Source organism: Paramormyrops kingsleyae, chromosome 9 (genome assembly GCF_048594095.1).
Source record: "Paramormyrops kingsleyae isolate MSU_618 chromosome 9, PKINGS_0.4, whole genome shotgun sequence".
NCBI classification, from domain to species: Eukaryota; Metazoa; Chordata; class Actinopteri; order Osteoglossiformes; family Mormyridae; genus Paramormyrops; species Paramormyrops kingsleyae.
In genome coordinates this window covers 6,167,392-6,189,872 of record NC_132805.1, presented here as the reverse complement: position 1 = coordinate 6,189,872, position 22,481 = coordinate 6,167,392, and the positions used below count along the sequence as shown (strand labels likewise).

General features: G+C 43.2%; 3 protein-coding genes across 4 annotated transcripts; all 3 read right to left on the bottom strand.

Moving 5' to 3' along the window:
- Positions 1-2,056: 2,056 nt before the first annotated feature.
- On the bottom strand, positions 2,057-6,793 carry glmp (glycosylated lysosomal membrane protein). Its single transcript, XM_023801390.2, has 6 exons — positions 6,633-6,793; positions 5,833-6,108; positions 5,442-5,636; positions 4,309-4,527; positions 3,929-4,194; positions 2,057-3,468 (listed from the first exon to the last, which is right to left on the bottom strand). The coding sequence occupies exons 1-6, from the start codon at positions 6,732-6,734 to the stop codon at positions 3,297-3,299; spliced, it is 1,230 nt and encodes a 409-aa protein (XP_023657158.2). The 5' UTR covers positions 6,735-6,793; the 3' UTR covers positions 2,057-3,296.
- Positions 6,794-6,890: 97 nt separating this feature from the next.
- Positions 6,891-13,380, bottom strand: cct3 (chaperonin containing TCP1, subunit 3 (gamma)). The gene is made up of 14 exons (XM_023801389.2): positions 13,253-13,380; positions 11,762-11,823; positions 11,386-11,436; positions 11,054-11,116; positions 10,849-10,945; positions 10,520-10,637; positions 10,182-10,368; positions 9,743-9,892; positions 9,503-9,635; positions 9,175-9,256; positions 8,891-9,071; positions 8,494-8,739; positions 8,055-8,186; positions 6,891-7,649 (listed from the first exon to the last, which is right to left on the bottom strand). Exons 1-14 carry the CDS (start codon positions 13,278-13,280, stop codon positions 7,554-7,556), a joined length of 1,626 nt encoding a protein of 541 aa, XP_023657157.2. The 5' UTR covers positions 13,281-13,380; the 3' UTR covers positions 6,891-7,553.
- A 413-nt stretch (positions 13,381-13,793) lies between these two features.
- Positions 13,794-22,390, bottom strand: LOC111838389 (protein disulfide-isomerase A3-like). Of its 2 annotated transcripts, none has more exons than XM_023801303.2 (13): positions 21,988-22,390; positions 20,783-20,861; positions 19,610-19,727; positions 19,221-19,328; positions 18,011-18,140; positions 17,770-17,883; positions 17,538-17,663; positions 17,143-17,322; positions 15,928-16,036; positions 15,705-15,833; positions 15,522-15,601; positions 15,135-15,192; positions 13,794-14,984 (listed from the first exon to the last, which is right to left on the bottom strand). In XM_023801303.2, exons 1-13 carry the CDS (start codon positions 22,128-22,130, stop codon positions 14,895-14,897), a joined length of 1,464 nt encoding a protein of 487 aa, XP_023657071.2. In that variant the 5' UTR covers positions 22,131-22,390; the 3' UTR covers positions 13,794-14,894. The 2 variants fall into 2 exon arrangements, with proteins under 2 accessions (XP_023657071.2, XP_023657073.2); XM_023801305.2 differs by lacking the exon at positions 21,988-22,390 and adding an exon at positions 21,114-21,792.
- Between the last annotated feature and the right edge of the window lie 91 nt (positions 22,391-22,481).

Here is a 22,481-nt window from a genome sequence, read left to right as displayed (position 1 = left end):
GGGGGCAGCTATTGTTTAGCAGTGCTTGGGGGCGCTACCTTGCTCAGGGTACCTCAGTGGTACTTTGCTGGTCAGGGATTCAAACCAGCAACCTTTCAATCCCAACCACACTTCCCTAACATTAGGTCGCCACTTACAGGCTATTTCATGGTATTGCAACGGATTTCAGTTGCTTGCCACCAGAAATAGCTGTCTCTCCCCTGCCCGCCACACCATGGCTCTACCATTGTGAATCCTGAATCCATCTAACCAGTGCATCGGTTTCGTTTCAGAGGTAGACGGTGGCATAGACCCAGAGACAGGAGAAGCCCTAGAGTGACGAAGAGCAGACGTTCCTCCTGGACACGCAGCACTATAAACGTGCACAGATATGACGGCTTGTCGTCTGCATTATACCCCCCTGTTTAGTGTGCAGCACTTATGTATTTATGTTGAGTTTCCCTCTGCCTGTTTTATACGTCATCCTGTCAAGACACTGGGAATGTCTGCACACTATTCCTGGGGATTTTCACCATGCTACATACTAGCTGAGAATTTTCACCAAGCCATGCTCTTACTGGGAATTTTCACCAAGCCATGCTCTTACTGGGAATTTTCACCAAGCTATGCTCTTACTGGGAATTTTCACCATGCTACACACTAACTGAGAATTTTCACCAAGCTTCGCTCTTACTGGGAATTTTCAGCATGGCACCCACCAGCTGTGAGTTTTCAATATGGCATATTCTTACTGGGAATTTTCACCATCCCATACACTAGCTATAATTGACCATGTCATATTGTTGCTGGGAATTTTCATCAAGCCACCCACCAGCTGGGAGTTTTCACCATGGCATACTCTTACTGGGAATTTTCACAATAGCACACTCTTACTGGGAATTTTTGGCATAGCATATTATTACTAAGAATTTTCACCATGCCATACACTAGCTATAATTGACCATGTCATATTGTTGCAGGGAATTTTCACAATAGCACTCTCTTACTGGGTATTTTCACAATAGCACTCTCTTACTGGGTATTTTCACAATAGCACTCTCGTACTGGGAATTTTCGCCATGACATGCCGTTACAGGGATTTTTTCACCATGGCACTGGTGAACCATGGCACCAAATCCTGTCTGGCTTTTACTGGGATCTGGTATTTGTCTCCTATAATGCATCTTAAAGGTAATTGGCCATCTTGCTGGTGAGGAACAGAATCTATGTTGTGTAATATAATTGTCTAGTGATTTTTATTCCAATATAAACAAAATGATAATCTTTAATAAAAATTTTTTTTTTTTAAAAACCATGTCCATATGTGTCAGCCAGTTCTGAGAGGACGGGCACCCTGTTTGGTCACACTCAGCTCTTCATTTTCCCAGAGTACATGGCAGGTGGGATCATCACCTCACGCATCCAGGGTTTGATGTTCAAATCTCACCACCAGCTTTATGTGCAACACATGATGTCCTCCACATGTTACGTGGGGTTTTTCTGGCACTTGAAAAACATCGTTTGATGAATTGGTGCCTCTAAACTGCCCAGTGTGTGTGGGCGTGTGTGTGTGTGTGTGTGTGGGCGTGATAATTGAAAATTTGCTTTGGATCCGGGCTTGCCAAGCTAATGTAAATCTACTAATGAAAAGAGCCAACATTTATAAAGTAATGTGGTGATGAGGGGCGTAGCCCCCATGACAAAATATCTCTTTGGGCCCCCTGCTTGGGCACTTTCAATCTAAAGAAATACCGGCCCCAGAGTCGATAGAATTTGCAGACTGAGGGATGAGGGCCCCTTAGGTAAATTTGACTACTGGCGCCCCCCCAGTAGTGGATTTGGGGCCCTCCATGTTCCTCCAGTACCCCTGGTGGCATTATTTTTTGGGGTTGGGGTTTTTTAAACCTAAAAGAATACTGAAATGTAGCAGACGACAAACAGCATGCATTTGTATTGATCTTTCAGAAGTGATCATTTTTCATGACACCTAATTGGTGTTGAGTTTTAATCAATATTTTTAAGGGCTTACTTTTATGTACATTTTAATCAAAGCAAGAGACAGTACAAGACAAAAGGATTTCTAGAAAACGGAGGAAAATTTAATATGAAAGGATGAGAATATATACACACACAATTACAAGCAGCATATTTCCAGGGGCTGCTGAGAAAAACATAACATTTTTTAGAACATTTTTGAAAGGGTAAAACATATTTAACAATTCTTTGCAGGCTTTAGTGGTTAGATAAATGCATTTCTAGCTGAAAAAAATGAAAAAGAAGCAATATTTTGAGGTTAATGTGATTTAGCTAGACGTGATCTTTAATGAATTACTCACATTTAACACAGGCCAATTTGCCTTTTTTTGTGAAAATTAAACCAGAGTAAATTTGTATTATTTGATTAATTTTAGCAAGCAATTATTGAATTTTGATTGACAAAGAGTGATCATTGACCAATATTTAACATAAACAACAACATTGAAGTAACAAACATTCTTTTTAAAAATTGTTCTATCTTCCACCACCATAGATGTGACCAGGCAGATGCTACAGCAAGTCTTGGCTGTGCTGGTTGGTGTGGGGGGGGGGGGCTGGGGGGTGAGGGAAGCAGAACTCAAAGCAACAGGGACTTCTCCAATACTCTAAACAACGCTTTATTCTGCAACAGCAATATTTAGTACATTAAAGTAATATTTACCAAGATCATAATGAACAAAATGCTAATATACAGGAATAAGCACCAGCTCGGAGCAAAAATATATTTCAATTTATTAATATTCCATTGGAAACAAACAGTTCACTCCTTTATAACCTATATTCAAAACCTTTAAAATAGATTAGCAAAAGTCCATTTGAAATCTGTCATTTCCTGTACAAACTGTATCCTTCTATCTGAGCAACAAACTCCTTAAGTAGAAAAATTAAGATAAACTCTTAAAATCCCTCTTATTCCTGGCTTAACTGGAGACCAGAAACTAACATTATACCATCCTAAGCAATCTAGAATTTAAAAATTGCAACAAAGCCCACATGTTAGTTGCTGTACACTGAACTCAAACAGGTCTATGACATGCTTTTCACACACTGTGCTCTTGAAAATTATGTTAATGGATACCTCTTAGCAGATATCTAAAGTGCAGGAACTGGCAGTGTTAAATGAAAAAGACGACGAAACAGCGTAAATCAGGGTGCAGCTATGGACCCATGACTCTTTTCTATTGCTGGAAGGTACAGTGGTCAGATAGGCTGGTCCTCAGACCTGCATGCGAGGACGTCCAATGGGAAGCAGGCCTCCACAAAGTCACGCAGCCTGGCTGTTAGTTGATTGGCTCATAGCCCTGTGGGACAGAGCGCTGCTTGCGGACGCACACGAACACCCCACCCAGGAGGATGAGGACCAGGGGAATGCCCAGCCCCAGAGCCATGATGCCTATAACCAGGGCTGAGAAGGACTCGGTGGGAGGTGAGCCGAGACCCACCAAGACGGTCCTGAAGAGAGACCAGGCACAGGAGTTACTTACTTTAACGTCCACTATTACGCCGCAGGTCAGCTAACAGGAAAATACAAAGCTTACTAATCACTTTGATTATTAGACACCATTTTAACAAAAAGGCCCACAAGACAGTTACAAAGTTACACAGTGAGCTACAGCAAAACTCAGTTTATCATTGTTCAACTGCTAGCCAAAGTGGGGGGTGGGGGGGGAAACGTGAGTTAGCAGAGCACTGCATCCTGATGTGTGACAGCAAAATCAGAGGCCAATGTGTCCAGAAAGGATTTATAATAAAAATGTAAATCCCAAGAATGACACAAATATCACAGGATTGCAGATGCGACCACAGAGTAGGAAGCACTAGGTAATGATATTTAATTGGGTGGCTGCGCTACTTTATAAAAATATTGGTTTAGAAATGGATGCTGTGGGACAGAGTATTTTGAACGGCTTACCAGCTGAGGTAGTCAGTGGCGTTGTAGAAAGGGTCTCCCGCAATGCTGAAGGTCACGTTAAGCCCGTGGGCACTGTAACCATCGCCAAAATATGCCAGGAAAAGGTCAGAGGCGGGCAGCTGGTCCATGGGCATGAGGTGCGAGTGCCGACAAGGAGTGGCGTCATTAAGCACGGGACTTTCTGTACGGTAAGCTACTGGTTTCCACTGGACGTATCCGAGAATGGGTGAAGTAGAGTTGATGGGACTAAACACCCACTGTGACACCTACAGAAGGGAGAATGATCACAGCAGGGGTCAGATGATACCCCGAGTACAATTAAGGGGTTCAACTAATTTCAAGCCACCTGAAATCATCAATACGAGATGAGTGTAACTTACTTGGAAAATGGAGGGCGTGTACTCATCATCAATGGACCTCAGTGTCTCAACTTGGCTTGACAGTTCTTTGCTATCGATGTGCTGGAGCTCCAGAACAAAGCGGGAGAAACCGGACCTCCCTGTTACTCCCTTTAGCCAGAACCGCACCTGAGAGGCATTAGCGTTGTGAAGTAGGCGAGGCCAAGTCGGGCCACGCCCCTCCGACTCAAAGGCAGAGAACTGTGGAGGCAGATGAGTGAAACTAGGTGATGCAAGAGCTCCCAACAAGTGAAACCCAGTATATTATTCACACTTGAAAGAAGGGACTATGGAAGCATAATGCATTCACCTGGAAGAAAAATATTACTCATAAAAACAGGATTATCATCTCAATTCAGAAAAACACTGCTTGTAAAAACAAGATGATTATGTCATTCTTTCGGAAAAACAACTTTTTCCCCCCAGATGAATGCTATACACTTCCATAGGTGACAACACTTTTATTTGTGCAAACATTTTATTTTGTATAGATACAAATTAAACTATTCACTATTGCATGATCACTAAAAAGTAGAAAATTAGAGATCAAGTTTTAAAAGTATACCAAACTGGCCAGGAAAGAGTTCACTGAAAGAGAAATTTCCTACATCCTAAAATAGTGAAAAGGCTGCACTGAACAGATTATCAGCGTCAGTGGATAACCCAGCAATGACGCGTCTATGAAGCACCCAGAAAAGGAGTGCACTCACTGGCCAAATCTACGCTTACTTCATAAGATACCAGTCTTAGCCTGAGATTATTAGTATGTTCGACCAAAGACTTATCAGTAATTGGCTGCGAATGGAAATTCTGTAATACGGTAAGTTTGGAACAGACAGTCATTTTCTGTGCGAATGGACGACATACTTTAAAGTTTGCTCGTTTGAGAGTGCAATACTTGTTATTAATTGTTTCTTTGGGTTTTTATAAGGTTACTAAAAACTTAGTTAATAACATAGCTTGCATTATATGTGTGTTATTTTAAATCTGATATTCGTTTCAGTTAGTAAATCTAAATAATCAAATCTAAAATTATATCAGCCAATTTTATTGTTTATCAGAATATTTAACATCTGTTTTGAGTCTTCAGTGGATAGAGTAAGAGTAACACTCACCCCCAGACAGAAGGAGCCATTATGGAAACTTTCCGTGGGACCCTTTCCACAGAGCTGGGCGGTGTGGGTTGTATAGTTGAGGGTTCTGTTGAGATCCTCCCAGGTAAAGTTCTGGAGCTCGTAGGGTGGAAAGAAACTGGAGGGGGGCAGATGTGTGGGGTCCGCTGTGTCGTTTACGTCATCATACTCCCACAGCTATGAAAGGGAGAGGGAAGATAAATTGTAGCAAGCTTGGTGCATGCCCACATATCTTCATGGAGTGATTGTATAGTTGTGTGTCATTTTTGGAGCTGAATTTAAGATTCAGAGACCACACCAAAATGAATAAGGAAAGAAGAACCACAATAAAGACATACAAAAGTACAAATGGAAGAATGGAGAATCCACTTACTCTAGTGAAGACCAGTGCACTACTATAGTGGACACTATTTTCTGGTTCTATCTTCAGGCTGCCAGAGAGGTTGCCTGAAAGAAATTTAAGCCAGTCCACCTTCAAAGAGGAAGAGGACGAGTTGGTGTGGACCAACAGCACTGCTGGCGCCCCCTGGCTGCAGAAGATAAAATGCAGGGTGTCGTTGTTCCCTGTTGCCCTCACATGCAGCAGATTAATAACACCCAGAGGGGCAGTATGTGAAGAGTTTAAACCTGGGTTCAACTCCAGAGACACCTAAGGTAGAGAAAGTCAAATTACTGAATGACAAATATTCATTTTGGTTCAGGCATTAAGGACAAGGTCCGAGAGGGAAAGGGAATTGTATCAAACTGTTAACCAATTTGTTATTTACCCAAGGCATGAATATTTGTGTTTTAGCACTTGATATCTGCAGCCCCACAATAGCCGATATCTACCATGAATGATTCACAGTATGCCAGTCTCCCAGGTTTATGTGTTCACACATTAATAATCAATTTTGTCTGGACCGAACTGGCATTTAGTTACGTTACACCGAATTTAGAAAAATTAAGATCTTAAACTCATGTTAACTTGCGACTCGTCAACAGAACCGGTACAGTTTTACCCAGTGATCGAAACTGAATGTACAAAAATAACCGTAATAATCTATTTGAAGTGCTAACGCAGCCAGGCAGCTATCGCTTCTACGCAGGAATAACAAACAGCGAAAGCCAGCGCCAGCCATTACTGTATCTACGGCTCTAAAGCCGATGAAACTGAAGGCCGCTCCTTTTTACCTTCCGACGGTACGTGTCGCCTCGGTCGAGGAAAGCAAAAGCTGGCCGCGTAAGAAGCGGCCAAATGAAGAGAGAGAGCAGCAAGGAAGCGGCCGTCGCCATGTTTAGCTGCGGCCGGAGAAGCGCCGAGTCACGTGACGATGAACCGCGTGAGTTTCGGTCAGCTGACGCAGGAGCGGCGCCGCATTTAACGGCGATACCATCTACCCCGTCCCCAAGGCACCAGATGCAAACCCATTAAAACGCATCAGACGTTAGTCTTTGAAGAAAAGTTTATTAACAATGCAAAGGGAGTAAAAGGAGCAAATAACACTAACAGGGAATGGAAGTGCTCGGGTGTCAATAGACAGGGTCCAGACTGACACATGCTAACCTCTTGCAGTATTGAGTCGATGGTAAACGCTATTATATTATGCCACAATTACAGAATGCAAGAATAACCCAATTGCAATGCACATCAGCTGATGGTTTAAATTAACGCCATGGTCCCACATCTATGAAACTTTTGTAAACTTTGTTCTAGAAGAATCTTTATACATTTTGGAGTTAGAATGATTTCTCTATCGGAACTTTTAATCAATCACTTTTACCTACTTTGTGGGACACCAGAAATGCAAACTTAAATACTCCTTTTTGGGGAAATCATGCACAATCAGAGATGGTAGAGAATTATTCTTATGTGTTCGGAAAAAAAAAAAAAAAAAAACTTCAAAGGAAAAATGTAGTCAGGAAAAAATTTCATTTTTATTTAGTTTACATTTCAGGTCATATTTCCCAGCCAAAGACAGACTTACACAAACTGCACGAACGTTTCGCATAGCGGACACATCGGAGGGGATTCAGATCCACATCCCTCATGTCCACTCTGTGTTCACGTCTCTCCAGATGACACCCCTGTCTCTGCACCCCTCCCAAATCCCACTACTCTGCACCCTGCTCTCCGCCGGTCTTGTCATCTCCGCCTTTCTTCTTGTGTCCTGAAACAATGTCATCGATACGGAGTAGCAGAATGGCGGTCTGCAAATAAAGAGAGGGAAGTCATGAGAAAGGAATAAAGTCAAACAAGAAAGTCCCAGGAAGCACCTTTTTCCAACAGGGTTAAAGCACCATGAAGTCAAACTTAGTCGTCATAGATCCATGATGCTCTTTGGGAAAATAGCTTTGCATCCAATCTAGAATCTTTGACGCAATCCCTCAAACAGACATAGGTAAAATGCAGCTCAATTTAAATAAACAGGAAAACTTTTTATTGTTCAAATCATCAAAAGATGATATATAACTTTTTAAATCTAACGGTTTTCAGTGGAGACCGTTATGCCATCTGGGGAATGGACAGTCAAGCAGCAGAACTCCACTCTTATGGCGTAAGGAGACATACGCAAAGGCTACAGTGTAAGACCAGCGGAGGGACACCAGACTGACCTCCACAGCGGTCTTGTACGTCTGTGCCTTCACAGCTAGCGGCTCCCAGATTCCCAGCTCGGTCATGTCCGCCAGGGTGCCGGTCTCGCCATTCACCCCCCACGATAAGTTGTCCTTCTGGGAGTGTTTTGCCTGGAGGAGGGAAGCAGGACACTTACCATCAATCTGGGATCACAAGATACCACACAGTTTGACACTGTCTCCTAAGCGTAGCTGAACCAAGATATTTTATCAAGAGATAAAACAGAGCGTAAAAGATCTGGATTTTAGTCACTAACTTAATTCTGATAAAATATGCAGTTATGGTGTTTTGCTTTTGGATGACAGTACAAACATGTAAAGAAACTGCCTGGAAACAGTATTTAGATGTTTTCCTTTTGCAATCAGGAAGGGAAATATGCAAAGCTGTTTATTTCCACAGCTCTGTGGGATGAATCACCCTGAGGGAGGTAAGGACACGGATGGTGCTGGCTCCACAGTTCTGGATCAGGGTGCGGGGGATGACCTCCAGGGCCTGGGCCACGGCACGGTACGGCCACTGCTCCACCCCGGTGAGGGCGCGCGAGTGCTCCGTCAGACGGTGTGACACGGCCATCTCCACGGCCCCGCCCCCCGGCAGCAGGTGGGGGTCCAGCAGCACGTTGCGGCACACCTGCATGGCATCCTGCAGGTTGCGCTCCACTTCCTGTGGGCGCAGGAAATGCAGACCGTCCCGCTCAACTCTGGATTACCAGCAGCATCGTACTGACCGTTCAAACAAAATAACTGGTTGCCCTACTGATGAGCCCCATCAGGCCCCCACCCCCCCCACCGTCCTGCTGCCGCCCTTCACTCACAGCCAGAATCTCCTTGCTGGCCCCCCTGAGCAGGATGGTACAGGCTTTGGGGTCCTTGCACTCGGTGATGAAGGTGAAATACTCATCGCCGATCTTCTTCACCTCGAACAGCCCCGCCCCCGTGCCGACATCCTCCTCTTTAAGCTCGTCTGTCCGACTGGCGATCCGCGCCCCACATGCCCTGGGGAACACCATCCAGTGTTAGGGACGGCCAAACGAGGGAAAGGGTTTGAAGACCAAGCAGTTTTGGGTCCATGAGGGGAGGGGGGAACACAGCTACCCACCTGGCAATCCTGTTGTTGTCAGTCTTTTTGACACGGCGGATGGCGGTGATGTTGGCCTTCATCAAATAGTGCTGGGCCAGATCTAATGGGGAACCAAACAGACCAATTAGTCCTCCGCCGAGGACTAACCAATCTTAACACAAATAGCTGCTGTGCAGTGGGTCCATCCACCAGCCGCCTCGATATGCTGCTCATTCTTACTTCCTACATATATCCAAATGTGCGGTGGCTTTAATGAGAAGCAGGTGACATTAGGCTGAAGGCCTCCACGGCCATCGCACGGCTACGCGGCAAAGTCAGAGGGCGGAAGGGTATAGCGGTGCCGTACCGGAGATGCCCTTCTCCGTGAAGATGAGGTCGGGCTTCAGGCGGATGATGTCCTCGCAGATCTGCTGGATGTATTCCTCCTCCATCTGCAGGATTTTTGCGAAGTCTTCCTCACGCGTGATCTCGATGTCTGTCTGCAGAGAGAATCCGAAGAGGGCTCTGTTCGTCACATCCTCGGTACCACACACACACACACACACATTTTATTTGCACCGAATTAGATGTTAACTGTGAGGAGTACCTGGCTCTCGCCCTTCTTGTACTCCAGGGAACAGTCCAGCAGCACGATGCGCGGGTTCTTAATGAGGCGCCGCATGCGCGGGTGCGTCACGTCCTTGTTCACCATGACGCCCTTCAGCACACAGGAGTCCTCGATGATCCCACCGGGAATCTGCGTGCAAAAACACGTCAAGGCACCTGGGTACACGTTGAAATGTCGGGGCGCAAACCTGGAATGTTTACTAGTGAAAGTAAAAAGTTAATTTAATATTTCAGGATGGTGCTTTGGCACATTGTGATTTTGCCGAACAGCAAGCCAACCAAAAGGTACAAATAATTAAGATAAAACTAAACTCAATAAATAAACCAATAACTGCAGAATGGGTTTCCAATATACATCATCAGATCGGTCTACTGGTTCTCAGACACAAGAGGTGGAAGTGTCTGAGACTTGCCCATACCTTCTCCACCTTGGCGTACTTCTTGATGTCGATCTCCTTGCGGCCGTTCTCCTCCAGCTCCACGGTGCGCACGGCGTCCAGGGCGATGTTGCAGGCCAGGTCTGACCAACGGCTAAGAGCTTTGGTGTTGATGGCTGAGTTGATGATCTTCAGCATCATGCCCCGGTCGGTCACATCCACAGGGGTGCTGCACCGTGGTAGAGGAAGATGGCAGGTTAGTACACGGATAGAGAAAGGGCACAGGCCCTGAAAGAGACAGACAAGATGAAGCTGGAGAGAGCACTGAGAACCCAAGAAGAAAGGAAAGCTGTGGAGTGGCGGAGTGAGAGGTTGCAGACCTGGTTTCCTTCAGCAAGTTGAGCATGTCCTCCAAGGCCTGTCTGTAGGCACTGATCACCACTGTGGGGTGCATCTGCTGTTCCAGGAACTGCTCTGCCACAGCGAGCATCTCGCCAGCTGAGGAGAGCCACAAAACGGCATGAGACGAGCCTGACCCCCAGCACTGCCATGGCACAGAAACCGAACAGAGTATCCATATACATGTTATGAATGTGTAGCCTTCTTTCAAATCAGAATGGTGAGCTTATTTCTCACTGCAGCAGTGGACGTGCAGTGGACAGCCTGCAGCAGTGGACGTGCAGTGGACAGCCTGCAGCAGTGCGCTCACCCAGGATGATGACGGAGGTGGTGCCATCTCCGACTTCCTCGTCCTGCGTGCGGCTGATCTCAATCATAGACTTAGCTGCTGGGTGCTGCACCTGAATCTACGAAGACAGACGGAGGCTTGCTATTGGCCGGTTCTGTTGGAAGTTCACTCTTGTAATAGCCAATGAATACTCAGCACCATGAAGTCATCATATGGGGCCTCTCACCTCTCTCAGGATAGCATTCCCATCATTGGTCATTACAATGCCACCCATGGGGTCAAGAAGCATCTACAGATGGAAGAGAGGCATGAACAGGGCCGAGCAACAGCACCACCAGCTAGCTGGTCATCATACAAGAGAAATTATTTTGTGGAGAGTGTTTAAAACAACATCTACTTTTCAAAAACGAGGCTTGGAAACAAAAAAAGAATCCAAAAGAGAATCTAAGGGAGATTCCACTAAAAAAAAACAGTATCCTTACATAATCAAAATATGTTTGCATCATTTCATTCTGCACTTAAAGGTGGCACAGTTTTAAAATCTATTAACGTACATACCTTCATCATAGCTCTTGGTCCCAGACATGTCCTGATTACATCTGCTATTGTCTGCATTGAAAAAACAAGAAGAGCATTCATTATTTTTATCCAGTAGTACCCACAGAAAAATAAGTCATTTTCCCCCAGTCTGTGAAGTTCTGAGAAAAAGAGGCAAGCATGCTTCCACTGCCTGCATAGCACTGGTTTCCATAAGTCTTATATTTTGTTGGCAGGTCAGCGTTGTGAATAGGACTGTCTTGATTTCCCCTAAAATCCAACAGCATATAACCAAGTTCTACTGCAATTCATATTGTTGTGCTAAAAATAAGGCAGTGTTACAAAATACACAGAAATATAAAAATCAAATGGCAAAATGAATATATAATCACATCACCTTTGCTGCATTGATATTTCCTGTCTGAACCTTGCGCCCAGACTCCCGTTTTACATTCTGGCCTGGAATGAAGCAGGAGAAATTGAATCAGTAACATAAATATTTTTATTAATTAAGGCAACATTCCTGATCCCTGCTAGGCAAAGTATGTCTGTTTCAGTCATAAGCTGTTCATCAACTGAACAGAATGTTTGCCTCGTTGGAACTGCAATAAATTCCTGGAAGTTCGTAGTGTAAAAAATTGTGATATATTAAATAACCATTTAGAATTTCAACAGTGCAACATAGCTAACAAGCCAGAGTATGTTTTTGTATAAAAGTACATTTAAATCATAAAATGAAAGGAAGATTTAGCGTCTGATTTCAAATCTTAAAAAATGGCATTTAATATTAGACTGTAATAAATGCATTCTGATAAGATATGGTGGATGCTAGATTTGAGTACTGAGCGGATTTATCCGCCTCATAATGCATCATTTCTGGTGGGAATTTGTCTTCAGAAACAAACTCCTGTCAACAAGGCATGTGCTTTACTTTGTATACCCAGGGGCATAACTAACAGCAAGCCATCTTTAACGTAGGTATATGGTACTGGGCCACAGTGTCAACTTAACTTCCATTCCCATCAAATTGAGAGGGGTAACTTTTATCAGAGTCTCCGCAATACATTTTGCAATAAAAAGCATGTATGCTAGAGATAGGAGGTCTAAAGCCATGTCAATCATCATCTTTGAACTAGAAATCTCAACTTGAAAATGATGGGGAGGCAGTGAAGTTAAAAATAACCGCAGGCCCTGCAAAGCAACTGGCATAGGCTTCGACCCATAAAGAATACCGCAAATAGATACAGATTTTAAAGCGTGAAGTGACAAGGTATTAAGGGCTAATAAGTTGCATAAATTGGGGCGACACAGGACAGTGCAAACCGTTGCCGAATGTAGCCAGTATCAGGACTGCAGTAACAATGACAGGCATATTTGCAGAAGTCCCCATACTGATCCGTTAGCATTAGCATCAGACAACGTTACGGAAATCAATGGAAGTCGCTCAAATTTCTAAACATTTCAACTGCGCTGCCGCTTAAATGACAGAAAGCGATGCATTTATAAAATGTCGCATTAAGAAAATAGCTACACGTACATTTACTGGACTATTAATCTGCCCTGGTTCACTCCCTCCTTCCCGTTACCTTAGATATGGCGGTCATGCTTGCCTGGAAGAATTTTTTTTCAATCTAGACGATTAACGGAAACTGATTATGGTTGAGAGAATAACAGCCTAGTATTGAAATATATTTAGTTAGCGGCTACAATGAAGACTTCAGCAGAGCTAAGCCCAGGGCCCAATTCACGCCTTACGCTACTTAGCTAACTGCGTGCTGCTGTAAGTAGTATCGGCTACATAAAAATGTATCAATGTAACACGTTATCTGGAGTTTTCAATATTAATAACATGTAAGAGAAGAAATTCTTTATTATCATGATTACTTACTCAGCACAAGAACCGGTCCTCCCATCATTTTGACTCCTCGTGTGAGACAACCGACTGGAACCTTCTGAGCCAAGAACAAAAAACGCCCCGTTCTGACGGCACAGAGAAACGGCCCAAGAACCAATGAATAATAGAGTAAGCTTAACAGACAGCCGATCCAACCAATCAGCGTGAGAGAATAATACGGCAAAGACTACAAGCATAGGTGTTGCCTGCTCGTGTCTTTGTCGAAAAGACCGGTATCGCCATGTGCTTTCAAATCGTTTGAACTGGCAATGTTGGAATATATGTAGAAGCATGGTTTTTATACAGACTATCTATTCCATAAACATGTATCCGTTTTAAACTGCAGAACTACTGAGATATAAAATAAAGACGGTATCAATAGACACGTGCGTTATTCTCCTTCCGTTTAAATCGAATTATGGGGCATGCAGTTTTCTAGAAACAGACCCCCCCCCCCCCTGCGTTTTCTTGCTGAACCTTGGAATGGTGACAGAATATTCTGAACTAGCGAAATTACTAAAACATACAAACACACTTAACCTGAAGCCATTCTTTTATTGTGTAAAGGTTTATTTTCGAATGGAAAATTGCAAGCGAAAATACACAGGAAAACACACAGCCTCTCACCCCAAAATAAAACTATAACCTTAAGATATTGAAATCGTTTTTCATCGAGTTAAAAAAAATTCAAGTACTTATTTTGGTGCAATCCTTCAGAATTAAGAAGCAAAAGATATGTAACAGTCAAGATTTGGTAAAGGACTGAACTTCATGAATAATAACGTTAGCTAAAGTGTAGACTGATTTAAGTGTTCAGTTGAATAAACATGTACTGCAGGGTGCTGTTGTCCCATTTACCTGCAGATAGTAGAGTGCCAACAGACAAGATGTATTTAGTTGCTACCTTGCATTGGGAGTATTGGGACATTAGAAGGATAACTGCCACAGAACTCCACACACATCTTGGCTGATTGTAGAACCGTCCAGGGAAAATAAACATTATTTGTAGATAAATGTAAATGGTGACATACAGTGTCTTCAGATCTGCAGCGTTTGACAGTTATATACATTCTCTAACAACTGGTGGATTTCTGTAATACCAGCATTCATGACAACATCCATCAATCTCGAGGGCAGAGCCTATCCCAGACAGCATAGGTACAATTTCAATAAAATATAACTTCACTACCAATAGCTGCCTGTCCTATGACAAAAAAAGGGTGAAGAATATCTGTGCATGTGAGATAGAAAGGCACAGAGAGAAAGTGATCGAGGGCTATAGCTAGCAGTTGTGTAATCCTCCTTGAAGTTTGTCAAGTCCTGTAGCATTCCTGCTCTGTGCTTCTCACATCTTTATGTGATATTTTACAGCCATCATCACCACATCCCGGCTTTCAGAAAACTTGGAATTCTTATCTATCTTATTCTATATCGATGGTGGACAGCAGACTTTATCCAGAGGATCAGGTGCAATGGATATCTCACCAGTTTCTTTTGAATTTGCGGAGGAATCTGTGCGATTGTGGGTCTAACTGCAGGGCAGTATGTCCTTGTCAGAGATATTTGCACCTCTTCATTACCAATCTGCCTGCCTCTCCTTTCCGCCATCAGCGCCCCTTCCTCCTCCTCCTCCTCCTCACAAGTCTTCCCTGGTGGAGCTCAGCACCAAGGGGTGTGTCGCCTCCTTCTTCAGAAAGTTCAGGAAGTCTTCAACATCCCGACCACCCTAAGAACACAGACATTCAAAAAAATGTTAAATACTTTAGAAACAGCAAACATTTCAATAAATACAACAAGCACCTTGTAGAAATGTGTCAGCATTATGATAATTTCTGTTTAAAATGTGCTTGGGTGTTTGCAGGTAGGAATACCTCACCTCATATCGTATAGGTGAATCCTTCTTTCCAGCTGGGGAGAAGTAGATTGTTGGGAATCTAACAAAAGAGAATGTTTTCAGTGAATATTTTTTCAAATTACTGTGAAGAAATAAGAAATAAAAATCCTTCTTCTTGCTTCAGAATTAATATAATTTCTTTAAAACAACTATGCAAAATGGTCCATGCAATTATCACACTCAGAACACTGTTTATTGAGGTCAAGTGTTTTTAAGTTTCATAAGACACACACAATTTCACCACGCGACCATCTACTAAAAGCAATGGGCAATCAAGGCCTCACTCAGGGAAGCAGGGAGACATTGTCAGATGAGGAGACAAATTGGAGGGATGATGAAGATGAGGAAGATGACGGCCTGGAGCCTTACCCCTGGACATCATAGCTGGGTGGCACATCATTGGCAGTGGCATCCATCTTGGCGACAACAATGTTGTGGTCACCAGACAACTGGGAACAGGAGAACAATCAATAATATATGCATTACACTCCTGTCTCTGCTTACAGTACTGGTATTCTCTATATACTCTATAAGCCTAATTAGAAGCCTCACCCGTTCTCCTAGTTCTGCGTATTTGGGCTCCAAGTTCTTGCAGTGCCCACACCAGGGGGCGTAGAATTCGACCAGCACATCCTTTGCTGGGTCATTCACTATCTCCTGAAATGTCTCTGCCACTATTACCTGTGGTGTGGAGAACAACAGAGGGTCATGCTCATAAAGAAATGCTGATTTTCCCTCAGGGATCAAAGATATCATTCAAATCAATGGGACACACCTTGACGGAACCACTGTTGGTTTCGGGGGGCCGTTCAGACTTAATGTAGCGTTTCACACGCCCAGCAAAATAATCCTCCAGGAACCTTTCCAGGGCTTTACCGTCTCTTCTGCAACGGACAACTTTTGTCAGCATGAAAAGCACCTTTTCTTTGGTTTTTCACACCGCTGCTATATCAAAGACCACGACCGCTGCTATACAATTTTAGTGCATAGTTGTTAAAACGTCTGAGCTAAACAAACCATTTGTGGCTTGCTCAGATTCATTCAGGGCTTCAGCCTCGCGACACCTTTGTTAAACTTCATGGACCTTGAAGGTGCGCACTTTAATTCATCATTAAAAAAAAAATCACAAATGATTAACAAGAAACGCATCTGCAAATTACCAACCTACATGATTACAACCTACAACACAAGCTATTCTGCCGTGTAACTTAATAAGAAACAACACATAATTGTTAAAATATAATTTTTAAGATTACTTTAAACTTAACTCCTAAATTCACCACCCAACTTGCCATCCAAACACCATGGCTAAGAGATGAAGCCTCATTCTGCAGAGTGATTCATAACTCACAGCCCAGCACCTATGGGAATTTTCAACCTAGAAATAGGTGCCATCACCAAGCAGCCATCGCAACAGAGCTTTTCCAGGGAAACAAATCAAAGGGAAACAAAGGAGTGGAGGAAAAAGATATATTAACATTTCGCCTTTGCTTACCACTCTGAGAAACTGATTTTGGCAAACGCAGCTTAGAGACAGTCAACAAAGTGACAGGTGATGCTATGATTCTCAATTCCTTTGACCCTTTGATGACTGCATGCTGTGCCAGGTTTCAACAGAATGACTGCTGTCTTTCTCATGAATTATGTCATTGTGTAACTTGTCTTTGGCTACCTTTTTGCCTATTATATATTTTAGTACATATTGTTTGATTTTCATAATTTAAACTGGATACCTATCAAACCAATGCTCAGTGTGTTCAACAATGCCAATTTCAATCTGAGTTTTAAATCAAACTGCAAAGAAAATGCCTGTGCATTAAATAATATCCTATTCTATGCATATTTACACATCATAAACTATAACTTGAAAATCACTCATCATGTCAATTTGAAGTCAAGTACAAACAACATCCCTTATGCTCCTGCTACTAGACAGATGTAAGGACAGTATTTGGTGCTCCACATGGGACTGTTGCACTGCCACACTCACGTGAACTCCTGCATGATGTACTTGTTGCCCTCACGTGTTTTGATGGTCACTAGGGGCAGCTCCCCTAACTCTGATGGCTCCACGCCGAACTCTTCCTCCAGCTGGTCCTGGAACTCCTGCCGGTCAGCCACCGTGAAATGTAGGCCTTGTGATTGGAACTGGGATGCCACCTTCATCACCCTAAGTTGAAGGGAGTCATTGTTGAGTCAAAAGAAAGAATAAAATCTTGCAGGCAACAACTGAAGGCAGTTATGGGTATTGTATTTTTTTTTTTAAAGCCTGCTTGATAGATGCACTGAAACATTCAACTTTTCAAGACATGCATGCATTTTGTCTATCAAAAACAAAAGATCACTTAGGTAAATATATTAGCAATGATTGAAAGATTCACTCGCCTATTCCTCCAGTAGTTGGTGCCCTTTGGGTTGCGCAGGTAATCCACATCATAGTAAACGGTCATCAGGTCCCTCCCCTTCAGACTATCTTTGTTTTCATTGGTCAGATGTGGACACAGTCCAAATCTTGGTAACAGGAGAATACATTACACACGTGGGTTTTAAATACATAAAAGAATGAAGGGAGCTAAGGTTAGCATAGAAAACAAATGAACAACCAAACAAAGCTCACATGTTATCTCGGATGAACCGCCGGAGTGAGGCAGTTGAGATGGACTCGCCGAACTTTACCAGGCTGTCCTCAAACTTGCTACTGAGCCGTGGGGGCCGAAACAGCAGAACACTCCTGAAGAGGATTTTGACAGCAGGGAGAGGACAGAGAAGAGTACGTACAAGATTTAATTTTCTTCCAATATTTATTTTTAAATATTCTAACACCCCTGTCTTCCACCCTACCCCACCGCTCCACTCACTCTGTCTCCACCCCATGCTTGAAGCCCAGGCCCGGCTCTGTGGTGTGGCCGAAGCGGTAGCTGTCTCTCATAGCACTCGCTGCTTTCTGGAAGTCAGTCAGCTGCGGACTGTCGCTCCCAGAGAAGAATCCTGGGCAGATGATGAAGTGGACAGACAGGAGCAGGAGCGAGCAGCAACTTATTAGATGTTTGTCTGTCTGTGTTCAAGTTCATATATAAATCTGTGTATCACAAAGTCACACTGCAGGCATACAACATATAATAGCCAATAACGTCTTTCCAACACTAAATAGTTACCTCAATTATTATTATAACGTTATTTGATTAGAATACTAATCCTTGCTGAAAGTGTTATTACTGTTTGGTATCATATTAATATCATAGTAACATTTAATTACGGTTTTGTTAAGTGATACTTTTACTTGAGCAACCTACATATTATCATAGTATTTGACTGCTGTGTTTCAAATGAAGGACCTTTCTACAAGGTAGCAGATCCTTCTGCTTCTTAAACAGGCAGCCCGAGCCATGGATCCTCATGCAACAGGCTGTCCCTTGTGAGAACTGGGGATCGCACCCTCCTCCACAGAAGGGTGGTATGCTCGAGTTATATAATATTGTGAAACAGCTACTAGCAACTATTTACTGGAAGAAGTCCAGCCGATTTCTAAGTAACTGACATGTATTCAGGGGCAACAAAAAGGATACATTTGCTGTCAGCTGGTATGATTTCATCTCAACTAAGACATAATAAATATCAAACACTGCAGTAGGATTCATGTTTGCTGTAGAGGCTGATAACAACAAAGCTCTGGCAAAGGAACACCCCCCCCCACCTTGATTTCTATCCCTGTGCTGTGAAAGTAAGTCAACTGCATTACTTCTTTGGCAAGCCCATCTGGATTACAACCTTTTCTTATGTCTGAATGGAAACCACCTGTGCGTTAGAGTGAGTGAAATAGCTTATTGTTTAACAGATCATGAAAAATTGTAAAATTAGTTTTTCAATCTAAAGAATTTTGCTTCAGGAAGTTTTTCATGAATTCATCATCAGCACTTAATGGTGGAACAGCTGCACTTTCATAACATAACCCTTATAGTAATCCGGCTTGTCACTACTGCCACAAAAGCAGCATAAAAAGAAATGTATAAAGTCAGCCGCAACAAAAAGTTGGGACATAATTGGAAGAGGAAATGGAAGGAAACTCACCGACCACGCTGGCGTCAAAATGGTTGATGAAGGAGTTCAGCTCCTCTTCACTGTGGAGGGGCACTGAGCTGGGGCCGGCCTGCTTCTTCATGGAGCTCACGATGCCCTCTGTGCACCCATAAGCACAGAGATACATTCATAAACTCAGCAGTCGGAAACAGTGCCATGAAATCTTACCTTAACCGCAAAACAAAACACAGGTCAGGTAATGTCAATAAATCAACACTCACATTTCAATATTAAAAATATATAAGCAAGCTATTTTTGTGCACTGTACACATTCAGTGACTTTTGTTCATCCTAACAATATGTCCAGCAACAGTGCATGTGATTCGCATTAACACACGCAACACATAAAAGCACCCATAGTGTTTCCGCAAGAGTGTCACCTGCACTGCGGGGTCCATCATACGCGGAAGCCACCTGGCCGTTTCTGAATATCTTCAGTGTCGGGTACCCATTGACTCCAAAACGGCTGCAGGTCTCGGAGTTTGCAGTGCAATCGACCTGAACAGCACAGGACGCACCGCACGGATTAAATGGCAGGTTATCACAATTAACCCTTTATCAGTTATCACCAAGTAGCTGTGATTACAGAAAGCTAACAGTACTGCTATATTCTATTTCTTAGACCTTTATCCTAAGCCAGCTTGGTAAGATCAGTGGAAGTTAGATGCTTAAAAAAGGCCACTGAAACCAAACAACAATTATAAGGGGTAACACGTACAGTACAGCAACAAGTGCCAAGCTAATGGACAGGTCATTAGAACATTCACAGTTACATTCACTCAAAGCAAATAATTCAGATATTCTGTTAAAGGGAAACCCAAAAACTCTGTGTGTTTGGTGCAATCACACTGCTATTTCAAATGGATCAAACCCTTGTACATACAGCAGTCTTTCTGAAAAGCAGTTGTTGTCCTGCAGTGTTTTATTACACAAATGAGGCTTTCTGCAGGATTGAATAGCACTGCAAATGTGTTATTGGTTGCACTGTACAGTACATCTTCTAGCCATCCTTCCCATTGACTCTTCATCCCCTTCATATTTGGGAGAAGGTGCCAGAACATCTGAGACTGTTCTACCAGACACTGGAATAGCTTCCCTAAGGACTGCAGCACTCCCGTCACCTAGGTGCCCCCCACCTCACGTAAAATGGTCCTGTTTCACTCTCACACCGGCACTGTTCACTTTATTTTTAATTGCACTCTTTTGCTGCTATACTTAAAAATGTACAGTTTACTTAATCACACATTCAGTGTTCATTTGTTTTTTTCCACTCTGTAATTCTTTGGGTGGCTATTTGTCCTTAAAATCCCTCACCTCTGTATCATGTGTTGTTGCAGTTAGTTCTGCCTTTAATGCACAGCAAATAAAAAGCTGTCTAGCCATTAATGGTCGCAAAACAGTACTATTGAAAAACAACATACTCATCCAACACTTTAGAATTTCTTTTTGTTTTCTATGAAAAACTGTACTTTCTAGAGATATATGGGCACAATTGTGGGTTCCTCTGGCAGATGAACAAAGTTTAGACATGCAGGTTTGAGATTTGCTATTACCTTCGCCAAAGGTACAATCCCCTTAAGTCGAGTTGCAGCGGTTTCATAGTCAGGGGCCAGTTTCTGACAGTGGCCACACCTGAAAGGGTTACAAACAAAGGGAAAAGAAGGGTTTGGATGTATTACTGGCAAATGAGGAAAAAACACCTAATAAACGGTTTCCCACCAATCTATCAGACTAACTACATGCATGTACTTAAGATGTATTGACAGATGTACTGAAGATAAGGTGTGGATTCCCCTTAACACTGGGTGATCTGACAGCTGTCATTCCTACATCTCACTGGGAATCTGCAGGTGAAATACAGGACTTTAAATCCACCCCACTCACCTATAAATACATATGACATTGACACTGTACAAAATCATCCCCAGAGGCTGCTGTCCAAAAACAAAAGTTTCACTAGATAACTAAGTGAAAATTGGCGATACGACGCAAATCCCTAGTTTCTGCCACACAAATTCGTAAATTCGGAATCTGTGAGCAGCCCGTCAAAACTGTTGACAAGGACCATGGCAGTTTATGTTTATTTACAAGCGCATAATAGAAATTCTCATGTAAAATCGGCTTCATTTAACGCAGACTCTTCATTACTGGGTTAATTACATTTTATTTAGTACGGTTGCATCTGACACAAACCAAGCGCCTCATGTTTTTGAGCACAATAAACTAAAAAAAGCAGCGCGTCAGCCTCCTCGACGTAACAGAGTAAAAATAAAAGATGAGATCATATATCGCATCAGTAAAGCACCGTAAATAACTGTTTTGCATAAACATATCAAGCCATAGCCAAATTCATTTCAGCACACGGGCAATAGGGAAACACATATACAAGGGCCGTCACAAGCATTTTAACCGTGCAAGTAGTACAGCACCGTACAGTAATTGTGCATATACGACTGCACTGTGTTGTAGGCGATGTCGGCCACTTATTTTAACAGCGGGCCACGTACATTTTTTGACGGATACGTAGGGATTGGACACCTGAACACAGGTTAATCATATTTATCTTCCGGGATTTCACCGTGTTCATTAGAGCTTCATCGCGCTAAACCGGTTAAAGCAAACCGTTCGCAGATTTTTTAAACCCGTCCTATCCTAACTGTAATGAGAAAGACGGACAATGAAAATTGGAAATGAATAAACAGCAAAGGACAGTGTAGCGGACACGGCCGGACGTCCCCTCTGAGGAAGGCGTTATTACCAGGGCGCGAAGAACTGCACGAGCAGCGTCTCGTGCTCGGCGAGCGCGTAATCGAAGTCCGAGTCGGCGAGCTCGAGCACGTCGCTGGCCGCCGGCGCCACAGCGGCTCCCAGCATCAGCAGAGCAGCGCAGAGCGGCGACATCTTGGCGGTGCTTTTAACCGAGGCGATATAAAAAATAATCTACTTGTTAGAAACCAAGTGTCAATGCTATCACTGCGTATCCCCAGGACGTCCGAATCTGGATCGTTTTTTGCAGTCAAATCTTGTTTTCTATGAATAAGGACCGGTGACCCGTTACGACACGGGCAGCGAATGGAGGACGGCAGTGGGAGGATCGAGTATCAGACTCGGCGAAGTCCACGGAGGAGAAGGGGGAACTCACTGGTGTGGAAGAGCAGGATGGTTGACGTGAACAGGGCATGGACCTTCAAGTTCGGTCCCTTAAAATATTATATAACTCGTAAGAAATTCAGTTACGGTTACTGTCTTCTT

Coding starts and splice junctions, on each gene's coding strand:
- cct3 (XM_023801389.2), bottom strand. CDS start 13,280: ATGATGGGAGGACCGGTTCTTGTGCTGA. Junction 10,946..11,053: donor GGAATGCTATCCTGAGAGAG/GTGAGAGGCCCC, acceptor CTGTCTTCGTAG/ATTCAGGTGCAGCACCCAGC. Junction 7,650..8,054: donor CGTACAAGACCGCTGTGGAG/GTCAGTCTGGTG, acceptor CTTTATTTGCAG/ACCGCCATTCTGCTACTCCG.
- LOC111838389 (XM_023801303.2), bottom strand. CDS start 22,130: ATGTCGCCGCTCTGCGCTGCTCTGCTGATGCTGGGAGCCGCTGTGGCG. Junction 18,141..19,220: donor TTTTGACGCCAGCGTGGTCG/GTGAGTTTCCTT, acceptor TCATCTGCCCAG/GATTCTTCTCTGGGAGCGAC. Junction 16,037..17,142: donor TACATCATGCAGGAGTTCAC/GTGAGTGTGGCA, acceptor TGTCCGTTGCAG/AAGAGACGGTAAAGCCCTGG.
- glmp (XM_023801390.2), bottom strand. CDS start 6,734: ATGGCGACGGCCGCTTCCTTGCTGCTCTCTCTCTTCATTTGGCCGCTT. Junction 6,109..6,632: donor GCGACACGTACCGTCGGAAG/GTAAAAAGGAGC, acceptor TCTCTACCTTAG/GTGTCTCTGGAGTTGAACCC. Junction 3,469..3,928: donor GCCACTGACTACCTCAGCTG/GTAAGCCGTTCA, acceptor GTCTCTCTTCAG/GACCGTCTTGGTGGGTCTCG.